This window comes from Xenopus tropicalis, chromosome 5, assembly GCF_000004195.4.
Source record: "Xenopus tropicalis strain Nigerian chromosome 5, UCB_Xtro_10.0, whole genome shotgun sequence".
NCBI lineage: Eukaryota > Metazoa > Chordata > Amphibia > Anura > Pipidae > Xenopus > Xenopus tropicalis.
The window spans coordinates 154400416-154415866 of NC_030681.2; the positions used below are offsets into that span (position 1 = coordinate 154400416).

Here is a 15451-nt window from a genome sequence, read left to right on the forward strand (position 1 = left end):
CTCGGTAACGGTTTGTACTGTGCGCAGTGGGAGGGGAGATTGGGAGCGCTCAGGCGTGTGGCGGGCAGCCCCAGGGGGCGGGGTTACAGGGTCCTGACTGTGTGGGAGCGAAGTTGTGCCGGGGCAGCCGGAGTCCTGAGAGCGACTGGGAGACTGAGGGAAAGTAAGGTGAGTGCGGGTGTGGGGGGCACAGGGGCGGCATTGGGGCTTAGCTATAGCAACTCATGGCCGGGGGAACTGGGACGTCTCTCTCTCTCTGAAGTACGTACTATATACTGTAGGTTATACTGCTATACACAATCTCACTATAATAGTGACAGGTACGCACCCTGTAGTACAGTGATACACACTGAGTAACTGCTACAGTAACACAGGGATACACACTGAGTAACAGCTACAGTAACACAATGATACACACTGAGTAACTGCTACAGTAACACAGGGATACACACTGAGTAACAGCTACAGTAACACAATGATACACACTGAGTAACTGCTACAGTAACACAATGATACACACTGAGTAACAGCTACAGTAACACAATGATACACACTGAGTAACAGCTACAGTAACACAATGATACACACTGAGTAACAGCTACAGTAACACAATGATACACACTGAGTAACAGCTACAGTAACACAATGATACACACTGAGTAACTGCTACAGTAACACAATGATACACACTGAGTGCACCCCCCCAGTCTGACCCTGCAGCACTGTATAGTAGAACAATAAATGAATGCAACAGGGGGTTATTAAAATAGATAAATACACAGTATAACAATAAATACAAATAAATACAAGATACAGTTGCAATAAGTTAAGAATCAAAGAGACAAGAGGATGGAGGTCCCTGCCCCCTGGAGCTTACATTCTAAATGTTATTTGTGTCCCAGCAATGTGACGAGCTCTGTACAAAGCAAAACCCAACCCGTGTCTGTATGGGAAGCTCTAGTGTTTGTCATTTAACTCCTCGGGGTTCCCCCTGCCCCTCAGTCTGGCTGTCGGCTGCGGTGTCAGTTACAGGTGCTGGGAAGCGGGTTCTAGTGGGCTGGGTGCTGCACCCCATTATATAATAAACATTCCCAGCAGTTAAATCCTGCAGGGAACTGTTTTCAGCTGGAGGTTTTGGGGGCAAACTCAGAAGTATCTGTAAGGGTGAAGACACACGGAGCTACTAGTAGCAGCTACTAAAACAGACAATGCTGATCATTTATTGATAAATGTCTCTACGTGTGTTTAGCAGTGGCAATTCTCAGTATTGTCTATGGCAGGGGATTTTCTGGCGTTTAGTAGCCGTGACAAGTAGCTGCTACTAAGTAGCTCTGTGTGTCTTCACCCTTATTATTGTAGTTCTGCTCCCCGGTGCTACAAAGAGATGTTTTATCTGGCCTTACACACATATGGATAAAGAGAATTTTTAGTCCATATATAACGGCCCTTTCATTCCATACAAGATCCCTGTACTGTGTATGTAGGTGAGTTTGAGGGCTGGGCATGTGTAAGCAATGTAATGTGCCAGTCCAGCTGCCCAAATGATCAGAACCAGGGAAAGGCGGCCAGTCCAGCTGCCCAAATGATCAGAACCAGGGAAAGGCGGCCAGTCCAGCTGCCCAAATGATCAGAACCAGGGAAAGGCGGCCAGTCCAGCTGCCCAAATGATCAGAACCAGGGAAAGACGGCCAGTCCAGCTGCCCAAATGATCAGAACCAGGGAAAGGCGGCCAGTCCAGCTGCCCAAATGATCAGAACCAGGGAAAGGCGGCCAGTCCAGCTGCCCAAATGATCAGAACCAGGGAAAGGCGGCCAGTCCAGAATATAGGCTTGTGGGCAGTGTGTGAGTGCATACATTACTGGCAGATGCCCACACTTGCTGGTAATTTATGACAGGCTGGAAATAATAGATCATCCATCATATCTATCTCCTGTAATGTGAGATAATTGGGGTTAAAATGTCTGGTGTTTGGGGGTTTATCATGGGCCAGGAATGCACTGAGTGTTACTTATCTGCGCTGGTGCCGGTACTGATGGTGTGCCATTAGCTGGGGGAGGGTTGGGGTTAGGCCGGAGTAGTGGGCCCATTGCTGAGACACTGAGCGTGCCCAGTGTCAGTGACACTTTGTATATAGCCCCAAGGGCAGAGTAAAGGGGAAGTGGTTATGTTACATTGTGGCAGTAGTGGAATAGTGGCACGGGAAATAGGCTGGGAAGGGAAAAGCAGGGGGCTGTAGAGAATGGGGGGGGGGGGTGATTATGCAGCAGCTCAGTGACAAGGAGATTTTGGGAGTGAAGTTGCCGAGAGTTTAGTTATACAGGAGCGCGTGGTGTTTGTGCGGAGGAAGGCACCACAGTGTGGCACGGGGGGGGGGGGGGCATTGTGCCCTTGTAATTGCCTACTGACATTGCCATTTATTGGCCGCATTAAGAGGCGAAGCGATTAATGCAAATCCCCGTCTGTAAGTAGGTGAGGGGTCACAGAGCGGCGGGGGAGGGAAGTAGGGGAAAGGTTAGTGCTGGGGGAGGGGCACCAAGCGTGAGTCATACGCTGTATTGATATATATACACCCTGCATTGCTATATATACACTGTGTGCCTTGCTATATATACATGCTGCATTGATCTATATATATATATTATATATATATATATATATATATATATATATATATATATATATATATATATAATGTGTGTGTGTGTATATATATATATATATATACATACACACACACACACACACACATATATGCAGGGGGTGGATTATGATGGGGGCTAGGTGGGGGCTATTGGGTTCATGGCAATTAAAAGGATAATATTGAGATATCGAGCTGTCTTTATATTTAGCTGTATTGAGCGTGTTTACATATGAGGAGAGGGTGAATGTGTGTGTAATCTACTAAGCAACTCTCAGTACAAAGAGCAAGTTAGTAAGATTACAGGAATATATAACATACACAGGTATAGAATATATGTAATAAATCTCTGTCGGGCTTCTGTGCAGAAATAGTGCCAAGGCCCCACGATCATTATCAGGGAATGAGCAGTATTTATTGAGTGAGAGTATAAATAGAGCTTGAGTAAGTGAGGGCCCATACACACTGGCCTTATTACTCGCTGTGTCACTAACATCCCTACCTGGGCTCATTTGCCCCTATCCAACCTCCCACTGACTATGTGAATTTGCACTACTTTCCTCCCTTATGCTGCCCATACACGGTCAGATTGTAGACTTCTTCCAACAAACGTTTGGATATCAATTGTACATTTATGGCGAAGACACACAGAGCTACTTGTCACAGCTACTAACCTCCAGAGAATCCCCTGCCATAGACAATACTGAGAATTGCCTCTGCTAAACACCAATAGAGACAGTTATCAGTAAATGATCAGCATTGTCTGTTTTAGTAGCTTCTACTAGTAGCTCCGTGTGTCTTCACCCTAAAACCTTTCAAGAGTCTGCCTGCACTTCCTCATGTGTTGCTCCTTTGTACATTCTACATGCTATATACATAAGTGAGAAGAATTAAGAAGTGGCTGAATGATGTTCCTTTCCCTGTAGGTTCCACAATGGCGTGCATGCTGAGACAGACCATCAGAAGCCTCCCCACGGCTTGTAAACTCTGTAAGTCTCATTTGTTTTGCTTTTTCTACAAACCAGTAATGTGTAATGTAAGGCAAAGCTGATTTATAGCGAAGGAGTGACGCTCACCTATTAGTTTCACCTTCTCTGTAATCTCTTAAAGGGGATATAAATTATATAATATGATATAAATCAGCGATCCCCAACCAGTGGCTCGGGGGGAACATGTTGCTCCCCAATCCCTTGGATGTTGCTCTCAGTGCCCCCAAACCAGGGAGTTATTTTTGAATTCCTGACTTGGGGGCAAGTTTTGGTTGAATAAAAACAAGATTTCCTACCAAATAAAGCCCCTGTAAGCTGATAGGGTGTATAGAGGCCCCTAATAGCCAATCACAGCCCTTATTTGGCTCCTCCATGAACTTTTATGGTGCTTGTGTTGCTCCCCAAGTCTTTTTACATTTGACTGTGGCCCAGGAGTAAGAAAGGTTGGGGGCCCCTGATATAAATTGATTTTAACATATTAAGGGTGTTCCTTTTATCACTTTTTTCAACTTAGTGATTTTCAATGATTACAGAGTAGCAAAATGGCAGAAAATGTTTTTGTCAAGCAACTGTACAAAGTATTTTCTGATATTTTGTGACCATTTACACTTCAATCTAAGTGCACTATGCTATTATCCTTTATTTTATAATCACCTGTATGTCACCCCTTTTATTTTGTGCTTCTTTTCCAGCTTCCAGATCCATTAGCTGCTCTTCCCATCTCCAGGCCCCAGGTAATATAGACAGAAGCCACACATGGGCATTGCTGGTAGGAGAATTTGGTTTCTTGGATATGAATTCAGTGTCTATTAGGAAGCATCATTCCACATAAGGTGGACATACCTCGCCAAGGGTGTGGATCTTCTCCCGATATCCCCACCTACGGGTGGGCGATATCGGGCTAATTCGGCCATTTGTCCCTGGGGCCAAACGATCGAATTAGAATGACTGGTATAGGTCGGTTGGTTCAGGGACCACATCAACGAGCCTATGCAGCCCCCGATCCGACTGATTTTTAAACCTGCCCGATCGATATCTGGCCAATTAAAGGCCAGATGTTGATCGGGCAGGCCCGTCTTTAGTGCCCATACACGGGCTGATAAGGTCCTAGGGGCCCGATATCGGCAGCTAAAATTGGCCCGTGTATGGCAGCTTTAAGAGTCTGTGCTCTGAGTTTCTATTCATCTGAGCTGTGCCGAGTCCGGCAGTATTGTCAGTATAAATACAAACATAGTGATAAAAAAAACTACGACAGCCAACACGGAATACAATTCTTACAGTGATGCTGTGCGCCCAGAATGCAGTGCAGCCGTATAGAGGCCATTTATGTGAAGCTTTGCAGCTCCCTTTGCTCAGCATTACATTTAAAAAGTATTGAAATATACAATTTAATTTTGCATTCCATTGTATAATCCCTTTCTGTATTTTAGCTGTGCAGGCCAAAACTAAGAAGACCTTGGCCAAGCCTGGAGTTAAAAATGTGGTGATTGTGGATGGAGTGCGGACTCCTTTTTTGCTCTCAGGGACCACGTAAGTGTTTGTTTTCTTGGAGTTAGTGTTTATATCATTCAGGCATCAGAGCGGCTTAGCACTCTAACAACTACATTTAACATAATTGTTGCTCACACTGCACAAAAGTAATTTTGCCATGTTGCCAAACAACCACGGACCAAATCACAGACCACATTAGGATGATCTTAAAGCAACACTGTCATGGGAAAACATGGTTGTTTTTTTTTTTTTTTTTCACAACCCATCAGTTAATGGAGCTGCATTGTAATCTGTTTTTCCCATGGCATTAGAATAGCACTCAGTAGTAAGAAATCCAAGTCCGGCTTGGGACTCCTCCAGTTACATGGGAGTAGGAGAAACAATAGGTTAGCTGAAAGCAGTTCTAATGTGTAGCGCTGGCTGAAAGCTCAGACTCAGGCACACTTTACTGCTGCGCTGCAAGTTGGAGTGATATCCCCCCCCCTCACCCCCAGCAGCCGATCAGCAGAACAATGGGAAGGGAGCAAGATAGCAGCTCCCAGTAGGTATCAGAATAGCACTCAATAGTAAGAAATCCAAGTCCGGCTTGGGACTCCTCCAGTTACATGGGAGTAGGAGAAACAATAGGTTAGCTGAAAGCAGTTCTAATGTGTAGCGCTGGCTGAAAGCTCAGACTCAGGCACACTTTACTGCTGCACTGCAAGTTGGAGTGATCTCCCCCCCCCCCCCCCCCCTCACCCCCAGCAGCCGATCAGTAGAACAATGGGAAGGGAGCAAGATAGCAGCTCCCAGTAGGTATCAGAATAGCACTCAATAGTAAGAAATCCAAGTCCGGCTTGGGACTCCTCCAGTTACATGGGAGTAGGAGAAACAATAGGTTAGCTGAAAGCAGTTCTAATGTGTAGCGCTGGCTGAAAGCTCAGACTCAGGCACAAGGCACTGAGATGGCGCCTACACACCAATATTACAGCTACAAATACATTAGTTGGTTCAAGAATAAAAGGTTAAATGGCAGAGGGAATTATTTGCTGTGTAACAGTGTCATTTAGAAATAAAAAGTGCCCCATAAATATCATGGCAGTGTCCCTTTAATGTTCAGCCCTGGGGTCTACAGTGAAATATGGGGCCTTGCAGAGCTGCCATGTGTATAACACAAAGCCTACATATACATATCTAGTAGCATTTTCTTCATGTGAATCAGTCACCTAGAGCTGGCTAATTATAGATATATTTTCCTCTTGCAGATATGCAGATCTGATGCCTCATGACTTGGCCAGGACAGCACTGCAGTAAGTTTTGTACTCGATAAATACTTATAAATACTTTGTGGTGTCAATTTTTTACATGACAACCCACACACCAAACTGTTGTGCTCTCAGGAAACATAATCCAAACAGAACAATGTTTTACATGTATATTATGAAATGGTTTGTGATTAGCAAAGGCCAAAGTTCAGCATGATCATTTACTTTGTAATGGAAACTTTTCCACACGGTGGAAGGGCATTAGGTTGGATTGGGAGAATTGCTGCCCTCCAGTGGTGGATGTGAGAATCGTGTCTGAGAGTCATTAGAGCGTCAGTTGTTCGCTTGGAAGACAGAGTTCTGGAGAGAAATAGGGTGGAACTAGTCCTTTAGAGCACAAGTGCAATGAGCATGGTGCAGGGAATACTGTCTTTCTTAATTTCTCTTTGCCAATTAGGGGATTGCTGCAGAGAACCAACGTTCCCCGGGAGGTGGTTGATTACATAGTGTATGGAACTGTAATCCAGGAAGTTAAAACCAGTAATGTTGCACGAGAGGTAGGTATTGCTCTGTCCTTCTGTTAATGGGAACATCTGCTCTACTTTGTCTTTTTTTTTTGTCTATAACCCTCATTCAAAAATTAAAAAATATGTATTTTGTTTCCTAGGCTGCTCTGGGGGCTGGTTTTTCAGATAAAACTCCAGCGCACACAGTCACGATGGCCTGCATCTCTTCCAATCAGGCAATGACTACAGGTAAGGCTTCAACTCTGAACTGTAAAACATTTCTCACATTTATAAATGTCCAGTATTTCACAGCACTGTGCAGTAGGGTGTTGATCTCAATCATACAAATACTATTTGGCACAGGAGCTAAAGAGGACCCTGCTCACTGGAGCTTTTTATGCTTTTCCCAGTGAGGATCATCTCATTCACTCATTTATATTTCTTTTCCACAGGTGTTGGGCTGATTGCATCGGGTCAGTGTGATGTGGTTGTTGCTGGTGGGGTGGAGTTCATGTCTGATGTCCCTATTCGTCACAGCAGGAAGATGAGGAAGACCATGCTGAGCCTTAATAAGGCCAAAACATTGGGCCAGAGGCTTTCTGTGATATCTGGAATCCGGCCTAACTATTTTGCACCAGAGGTAGCAATATACAGGGCAGTCAGGGTTTGTTTGGGAAAGGTACCTTCTCCTCCTCCTCCTCCTCCTCCTATAGTTGCTATGAAAAACCACAAAGATGTGATCAAGTGTATAGAGCAAATACTTCCAATGTCTTTGTTCTATATTGTTTGACATTTTTAATCAAAACATTAAGCACAGTGAATTTTCAGCACATTCTCTACTTATGTTGAACATGGTTGTATATTATCTTTGTCTTTTTAATGGAGAGAGATTGAGATATAGAAAATACATTTTAACGTTAGGTGAAAAAAACTTTCCCCAGCCGATCTTTGTAAGAGAATGCACACAGGGCCTTTCAACGAGGGATGCACCAAATCCAGGATTTGGTTTGGTATTCGGCCTTTCTTGGCAGGGTTTGGATTTGACCCGATCGACGGTCAAAATAGGTTTTGGTTCAGTATTTGTCTGAATCCCTTAGAATGGATTCGGGGGTTTGGCCGAACCCAAAAACTAATGACTTATTGCACTAAATAAGCTGGTGAATGCCTAGGGAGAATGATTAATGACTGTTTTTTTTAACCCCCATAGCTCCCAGCAGTGGCTGAGTTCTCCACCAGTGAGACCATGGGACATTCAGCAGACAGACTCGCCGCAGCATTTTCTGTGTCTCGGGTGGAGCAAGATGAATACGCTCTGCGCTCTCACACACTGGCCAAGAAGGCGCAGGACGCTGGGCTGTTGTCTGACGTTATCCCCTATAAAGTACCAGGTAGCACCTCATTCTCTCGCTTCCTTTCCTCTGGCTGCTAGGGAGGGAAACACAAGGGCCCCCTGGAAATTCATTCTAAACTTTCTAGAATGAATTCTCTGCATAGTTTGGGTCACAGTTGTTTTTATCAACAGGCAAACAAACGGTTGATAAGGATAATGGAATCCGTCCATCCTCTATGGAGCAGATGGCGAAGCTGAAGCCTGCCTTTATTAAGCCTCATGGTTCCGTCACTGCTGCCAACTCTTCATTTCTGGTAAGTTTTCTCCCTTGGCGATACGATATGTTTCTTGTAGTATATAATGATCTCTACAATTTCTACAACATAAGTGTGAAAAAATAATAAGAGACTAACAAAATGGTTCAAATGGAGTCCAGAAGATGTGTGGTATTTTATTTGTACCGATATGCAAGTTCCACTCCAACATATAGGCACAGAGTCAGGTTTCATATAATCCCCAGACTCAAATTGTCTTAAAGAGATACTAACACCAGAAATTCAACCATTTTTTACGATGTGGGGCCTTTATGCTTTTTATAACTTTGCCACAAAAGTATTTGCCCAATGATTTTACATTCCCTATCTGATCCCCCATGTTCCTCTATGAGGGGACGGCCATATTTGTTCAGCAGGAATCCGTTAGCATTAGAAGCTGTAACTGACAGGCTGAGAAGGGACAGTCAGGTTGGCCAAACAGTCAGGTTTTACGGTCTTTAAGTAACAATTACTTACAAAATCAACTGACCCATAGGGGACTGTTTATGCAGTTGAAAAGATGATTTTTAGTGTCAGTATCACTTTAAGGTGGCCATACAGTAAGATTTGCTCATTTGGCTCACCTTTGAATGAAGGAAATAGGGAACGTCGGAGCGAGGGGATGCAGTCCCTGATCCAATGAAAAATCAAGCCTGTCCAATCAACATCTGGCCAATTTTTGGGCTGATATTGATCAGGGGGAGACCTGTCGGAGGGCACATACACAGGGAGATAAGCTGCCAAGTCGGTCTTAATTGGCAGCTTTTCCCCCTCATCTCGTTAATAGATTTTCTTAGTTAATAAAACTCTAGTATACGTAATATGCACCTTTAGAAATGAAATAGGAGCATAGTTTAGTCTGTACAGTGTTCTGTTAGAGTACAGACAAGGGAATCTGCAGGAATCCGTACCTGTGTGAAAATAATCAGACTCTTGCACCACAGATTAACTGGCAGGTACTGAGTAATACAGGGCAAGAGGTTATGGCTCACAGAGCTAAAAGTGAAATGGTAGCAAAACCTTAGGATACACTTGTTGCTCCAATTGAGGATCTTGGGACCTGGTATTACTGTCACTTCCTGCAGAGAGCGCTAATGTGCTACTGGGACTTCCCAGTCAGTTAATGGCTTTATTGTGCTTCAGACGGACGGTGCCTCTGCCGTGCTGATCATGTCGGAGGAGAAAGCCCTGGCCATGGGATACAAGCCTAAGGCCTACCTTCGGTAAGAGCATTTTGCTTTCACTGCTGGCTTCTCTTGTTTATTTTAGAAAAGGAATTAAGTGTGTGGGGTTTGTTTTTTGTCTTTTACAGGGACTTTGTTTATGTGTCTCAAGATCCCAAGGATCAGCTTCTGCTCGGGTATGTACTGCTAATATCCAGAGACCTTCATTCTGTTTGTTTGTGCAGCTCCATTAATGGAAATAGAGCTTCTTGGTATTATACCCCCAAACAGTGTAGGTCGCTATAAAAATATATTTATAAACGGCTCATATGTAAAACCCTGCTTCATCTAAATAACCCATTTTCATATAAATATACTTGTTTAGCAGTATGTGCCATTGGGTAATCCTAAATAGGAAACTGTCATTTTATGTACTAAGGGCCGCCCCCTGGGATCATAGGATTCACAGTGCACACAAACAAGCCAAGGCACACATACATGCTAGGCCTCATCAGCCAATGAATGAACACTGTGCTTAAACCCTATCACACTGACTGCCTTTCCCGTTCCAGCCCCACATACGCTACCCCCAAAGTACTGGAAAGGGCAGGACTGACTCTCGCTGACATTGATGCCTTTGAGTTCCATGAAGCATTTGCGGTAAGCAAGTCCATTGGTTCAAACTTGTAGCCAAAATTGGCAGATATTTAATTTGGCAACATACAGCGGTGGTCCAAATCAAGGAGATCCTTACATTTAACCCTTAGACCAGTAGTTGGATCATACTTGAACTGATCCACTGTGTGGTGCCCCCTGAGGAATGGAGTCATCTACACGCACCTCGGTCACCTTCATAATATTATTCAGGGTGGCACAAAACAGAGGGGTGGTGGTTACTGGTGGCAAACTTAGGGGGCTGTTCCTGCTGAATTGTGCTTAGTACAGGGGAATCCCTATGTGCCATAGTTTTATGGTATCTCTCTGTACAGGCTATGGGCAAACTTAGGGATTCCCCTGTACTAAGCACAATTCAGCAGGAACAGCCCCCTAAGTTTGCTCATAGCCTGTACAGAGAGATACCATAAAACTATGGCACATAGGGATTCCCCTGTACTAAGCACAATTCAGCAGGAACAGCCCCCTATGTGCCATAGTTTTATGGTATCTCTCTGTACAGGCTATGGGCAAACTTAGGGGACTATTCCTGCTGAATTGTGCTTAGTACAGGGGAATCCCTATGTGCCATAGTTTTATGGTATCTCTCTGTACAGGCTATGAGCAAACTTAGGGGGCTGTTCCTGCTGAATTGTGCTTAGTACAGGGGAATCCCTATGTGCCATAGTTTTATGGTATCTCTCTGTACAGGCTATGGGCAAACTTAGGGGGCTGTTCCTGCTGAATTGTGCTTAGTACAGGGGAATCCCTATGTGCCATAGTTTTTATGGTATCTCTCTGTACAGGCTATGAGCTATTTCTGCTGAATTTTGCTTAGTACTATATGTAACCAATCCCTTTGTCCCACAGGGCCAGATCCTGTCTAATCTGAAAGCCATGGATTCTGACTGGTTTGCACAGAATTACATGGGGCGAAAGGCAAAGGTAAGTAGTTCCATATTTGTTCCCTGTCAGTTCTGAGCTCAGTGAGATCCATCACAGAAAGTTATTTTATTTTATAATCAAAATACCCTCTTACCCTCCCCTTACTGATACCCTCTTACCCTCCCCTTACTGATGCCCTCTTACCCTCCCCTTACTGATGCCCTCTTACCCTCCCCTTACTGAGACCCACTTACCCTCCCCTTACTGAGACCCACTTACCCTCCCCTTACTGAGACCCACTTACCCTCCCCTTACTGAGACCCACTTACCCTCGCCTTACTGAGACCCACTTACCCTCCCCTTACTGAGACCCACTTACCCTCCCCTTACTGATGCCCTCTTACCCTCCCCTTACTGAGACCCACTTACCCTCCCCTTACTGAGACCCACTTACCCTCCCCTTACTGATGCCCTCTTACCCTCCCCTTACTGAGACCCACTTACCCTCCCCTTACTGAGACCCACTTACCCTCCCCTTACTGAGACCCACTTACCCTCGCCTTACTGAGACCCACTTACCCTCGCCTTACTGAGACCCACTTACCCTCCCCTTACTGAGACCCACTTACCCTCCCCTTACTGAGACCCACTTACCCTCCCCTTACTGATGCCCACTTACCCTCCCCTTACTGATGCCCTCTTACCCTCCCCTTACTGATGCCCTCTTACCCTCCCCTTACTGATACCCTCTTGGGGCATCTCTTACAGGTTGGAGCCCCTGCTCTGGACAAGTTTAACATGTGGGGGGGCTCGCTGTCGCTGGGACACCCGTTTGGAGCCACAGGTTGCCGGCTGGTCATGGCTGCTGCCCACAGGCTGAAGAAGGACGGAGGGCAATACGGCCTTGTGGCAGCGTGTGCGGCAGGGGGGCAGGTACAGTACAGCTAAAGCCATTTCCTATAGGAATCTGTGCTCTTATAAATAAGTAGATCCGGCCTTGCTGAATGGCCTTATGTAACAGAACTAGGGATGCACCGGATCCAGAAGGATTCAGATTCGCCCAGATCCATGTTCCAGGCCAAACTGAATCAAAATTCTTAAAATCACATGTCTTTTCATTACATAAAGTTAAAAAAAAGCTCTTTAAAGGGGCGGTTCACCTTTACGCTGTTAGTATGTCATAAAATTGGCTAACTCTTAGCAACTTTCCAATTGGTTCTTATTTATTTGTTATAGTTTTTTAATTATTTGCCGCCTACTTCAAACAGTTGTGGTGCCCGAGGCCGCCACCATTCGCGTCCTTCCCTGGATGTGCATTTATGCTGCCCTAGGCCCGGGCCTTTATGGCCTCCCCACAAATCTGGGCCAATCTGTGAGGCTCCAGTTTTATTGTTATTGTTACTTTTTGTAACTTTTTCTATTCAGCCCCTCCCCTATTCATATATCAGTCTCTCATCCAAACCACTCCCTGGTTGCTAAGGTACCTTGGACCCTAGCAACCAGATAGCTGAAAATAAAATAACTAAAAAACTACAAATTAAAAACAAAGACCAATTGCGAATTGTCTCAGAATATCCCTCTCTACATCATAATGAAAGTTAACCCAAAGGTGAACACCTTTGTTAGATACAACAAAGAATTTGGTTCCGTATTCGGCTGAATCTTTCAGGACGGATTCGGGGTTCAGCCGGATGCCAGTGCACCCCTAAACAAAATTGGACATTTTTATATTAATCTTCATTTTGTTGTGATCAATGTGTAACCAAACCCTCTCTGTGCTGCAGGGACACGGGATGATCGTGGAACTTTACCCCCAGTAACGTGACACAAACCCATCGGACTCGTTATGGCTGACGCCAGTTTCCTGCACTAATTAACTGAGAAGGTCCCCTCCCCGTCGCCAAGAATGTCGCAGCACTGTAAATATTTTCTAGTTGCCTTGTCTGTGATTGGAATGAGTAATTGGTTTTCCAGAGCACTTGGTACGTCCCAGTTTGGAACGACCCATTGTGCAAGCTTAGTGCTGAGCTCTCCAGCTCCTGGGCTGCTCGTCTGTTTCGATTTGGCAGAGCTGAATCCTGTTAGACTTTGTGTTTAATAGACTGTAAAGCACTTACACCCAATGTACAGTCAGTGGTAGAATCAGCTGCAGCCACTTTACCAACGGGGGCGTTGCTACCGGCCCTTCTGCCTTAATAAACAAGATCTTCACTACTTGTCTCTGTCTCATTATGAAATGGTAATCAAAGGGCAAAATGATTTTCCACCTCTTTCCCATTTCTAAATGACACTGTTACACAGCAAATAATTCCCTCTGCCATTTAACCTTTTATTCTTGAACCAACAAATGTATTTGTAGCTGTAATATTGGTGTGTAGGCGCCATCTCAGTGCCTTGTGCCTGAGTCTGAGCTTTCAGCCAGCGCTACACATTAGAACTGCTTTCAGCTAACCTATTGTTTCTCCTACTCCCATGTAACTGGAGGAGTCCCAAGCCGGACTTGGATTTCTTACTATTGAGTGCTATTCTGATACCTACTGGGAGCTGCTATCTTGCTCCCTTCCCATTGTTCTGCTGATCGGCTGCTGGGGGGGGGGGGGGATATCACTCCAACTTGCAGCGCAGCAGTAAAGTGAGACTGAAGCTTATCAGAGCACAGGTCACATGGCTGTGGCACCCTGGGAAATGAAGAATATGGCTAGCCCCATGGGAAAAACAGATTACAATGCAGGATTCTGCTGGAGAAGCTCTATTAACTGATGGGTTTGTAACAAACTGGTTTTCCCGTGACAGTGTTACTTTAACATAATTAGCCTAGATGCAGGATCATCCACCAAAACTACATTTAGGGGGCCATTTACTAATATTTTTCCCCCCAATTCTGATTTTTAAAGCTAAAAGTCGCAGAAAAAAAAAAAAAAAAAAAAAAAAGGTGACTTTTCCAAGATTTATTATGCGTCCGTACGGCTAAAAATCCAAATCCGACGGCGACTTGTGAATTTTCTGAAGAACCACAAATAGTCGGTTTTTATTAAAGAGAAAAATCGCCAGAAAAATGTTTAATAGAAGTCAATGAGAATTGTCAGCTTTGGAGCAGTTCGTTCCATGTCTCCTGAACCCCAAGGGATCTATAAGAGACAAGAGGAGTCGGAACTTGGACCTCTAGGACTGGTTCTGTGCAACCATTCAGCTTGTTGCCGGGCAGATTATAATAATGGACGAATAGAATCACATGATACATTGGGTTTAATAACAAATTGCAAGGGCTTTCTTTTAGGTTTTCCATTTTCCCCAGAATTTCCATCTGCTGCTCTGATCCTGTGGGAGAGAGATAGGAAAGGAGTTTGTAGCCTGAGATATTTATCCTAAAGCTGCACTTATATTTATTGTCTACAGTGAATAGAAAGAAATAGTAGCCGGCCTGCTCCATTGGTCTTACTGCGGGTCCCGCCTCCCATTGGGTAATATCTGCCCTATGCCCACAACTAGTGATGAGTGAATCTGTCCCATTTGGCATTGCCATAAAATTAGCGAAACGCATTTGTCGTGCGTTGTTTTTGTAGGTCTCATCTATATTTTTTTTGTCGCCCGTGTTTTTTTTACGCCGCCACGCCCAATTTTGACGCAACTGTGCCTTTTTTGACGCGACCGAGCCCAATTTTGATGCAACTGCGCCTTTTTTGACGCGACCGCGCCCAATTTTGATGCAACTGCGCCTATTTTGACGCGACCATGCCCAATTTGACACGCAACGAAAAAATTTCCGCCTGACGTTGCATTTTCATGGAAGTTTTGCAAAACAATTCGCCAATGGTGAAATGCGGAAATTCGCTGCAAATCCATTCCTGGCGAAAACATTCGCTCATCATTACCCACAACCACAATCAGCTGTTGCTGTCAATATTCTGGCTAGGGTACCATTTTAAAGGGGAACTAATGTGAGAACAAATATTTTATAAATTATAAAAGTAACCAGTTACTGTAGCTGAAATACGCGACTCTTCCGCTCTTAGTAAAGCCATCCCAAAAGCACGACTTGGGAAAAATATCTCGGAAGCAATGTCTACACATAGAGCCGGATTTCTAAAATGGGGGATTTGGCTTCCATGAAATGAATGTTATATTAAATTTTTGTTAGTTTAGTTCCCCTTTAAAGCTTTATGGGATGAGTTAATGAGGAAGAGCAGCCCAAGGAAATGAATTGCTAATAATAAGTTGAAGGCAAGGCATTACCACT

The 15451-nt window shown here is 44.5% G+C and overlaps 1 protein-coding gene across 2 annotated transcripts; it reads left to right on the top strand.

Annotated features, from left to right (window-relative positions):
• The first annotated feature begins 84 nt into the window (after positions 1-84).
• hadhb (hydroxyacyl-CoA dehydrogenase trifunctional multienzyme complex subunit beta) lies at positions 85-13428 on the top strand. 2 transcript variants are annotated; one of them, XM_018089418.2, is made up of 16 exons: positions 85-163; positions 3565-3627; positions 4320-4361; positions 5058-5157; positions 6363-6407; positions 6820-6919; positions 7030-7117; positions 7321-7508; positions 8076-8256; positions 8391-8512; positions 9656-9735; positions 9825-9872; positions 10248-10335; positions 11200-11274; positions 11983-12147; positions 12999-13428. In XM_018089418.2, the coding sequence occupies exons 2-16, from the start codon at positions 3573-3575 to the stop codon at positions 13032-13034; spliced, it is 1413 nt and encodes a 470-aa protein (XP_017944907.1). In that variant the 5' UTR covers positions 85-163; positions 3565-3572; the 3' UTR covers positions 13035-13428. The 2 variants fall into 2 exon arrangements, with proteins under 2 accessions (XP_017944907.1, NP_989142.1); NM_203811.3 differs by having other exon boundaries at positions 156-168.
• The last annotated feature ends 2023 nt before the right edge of the window (positions 13429-15451 follow it).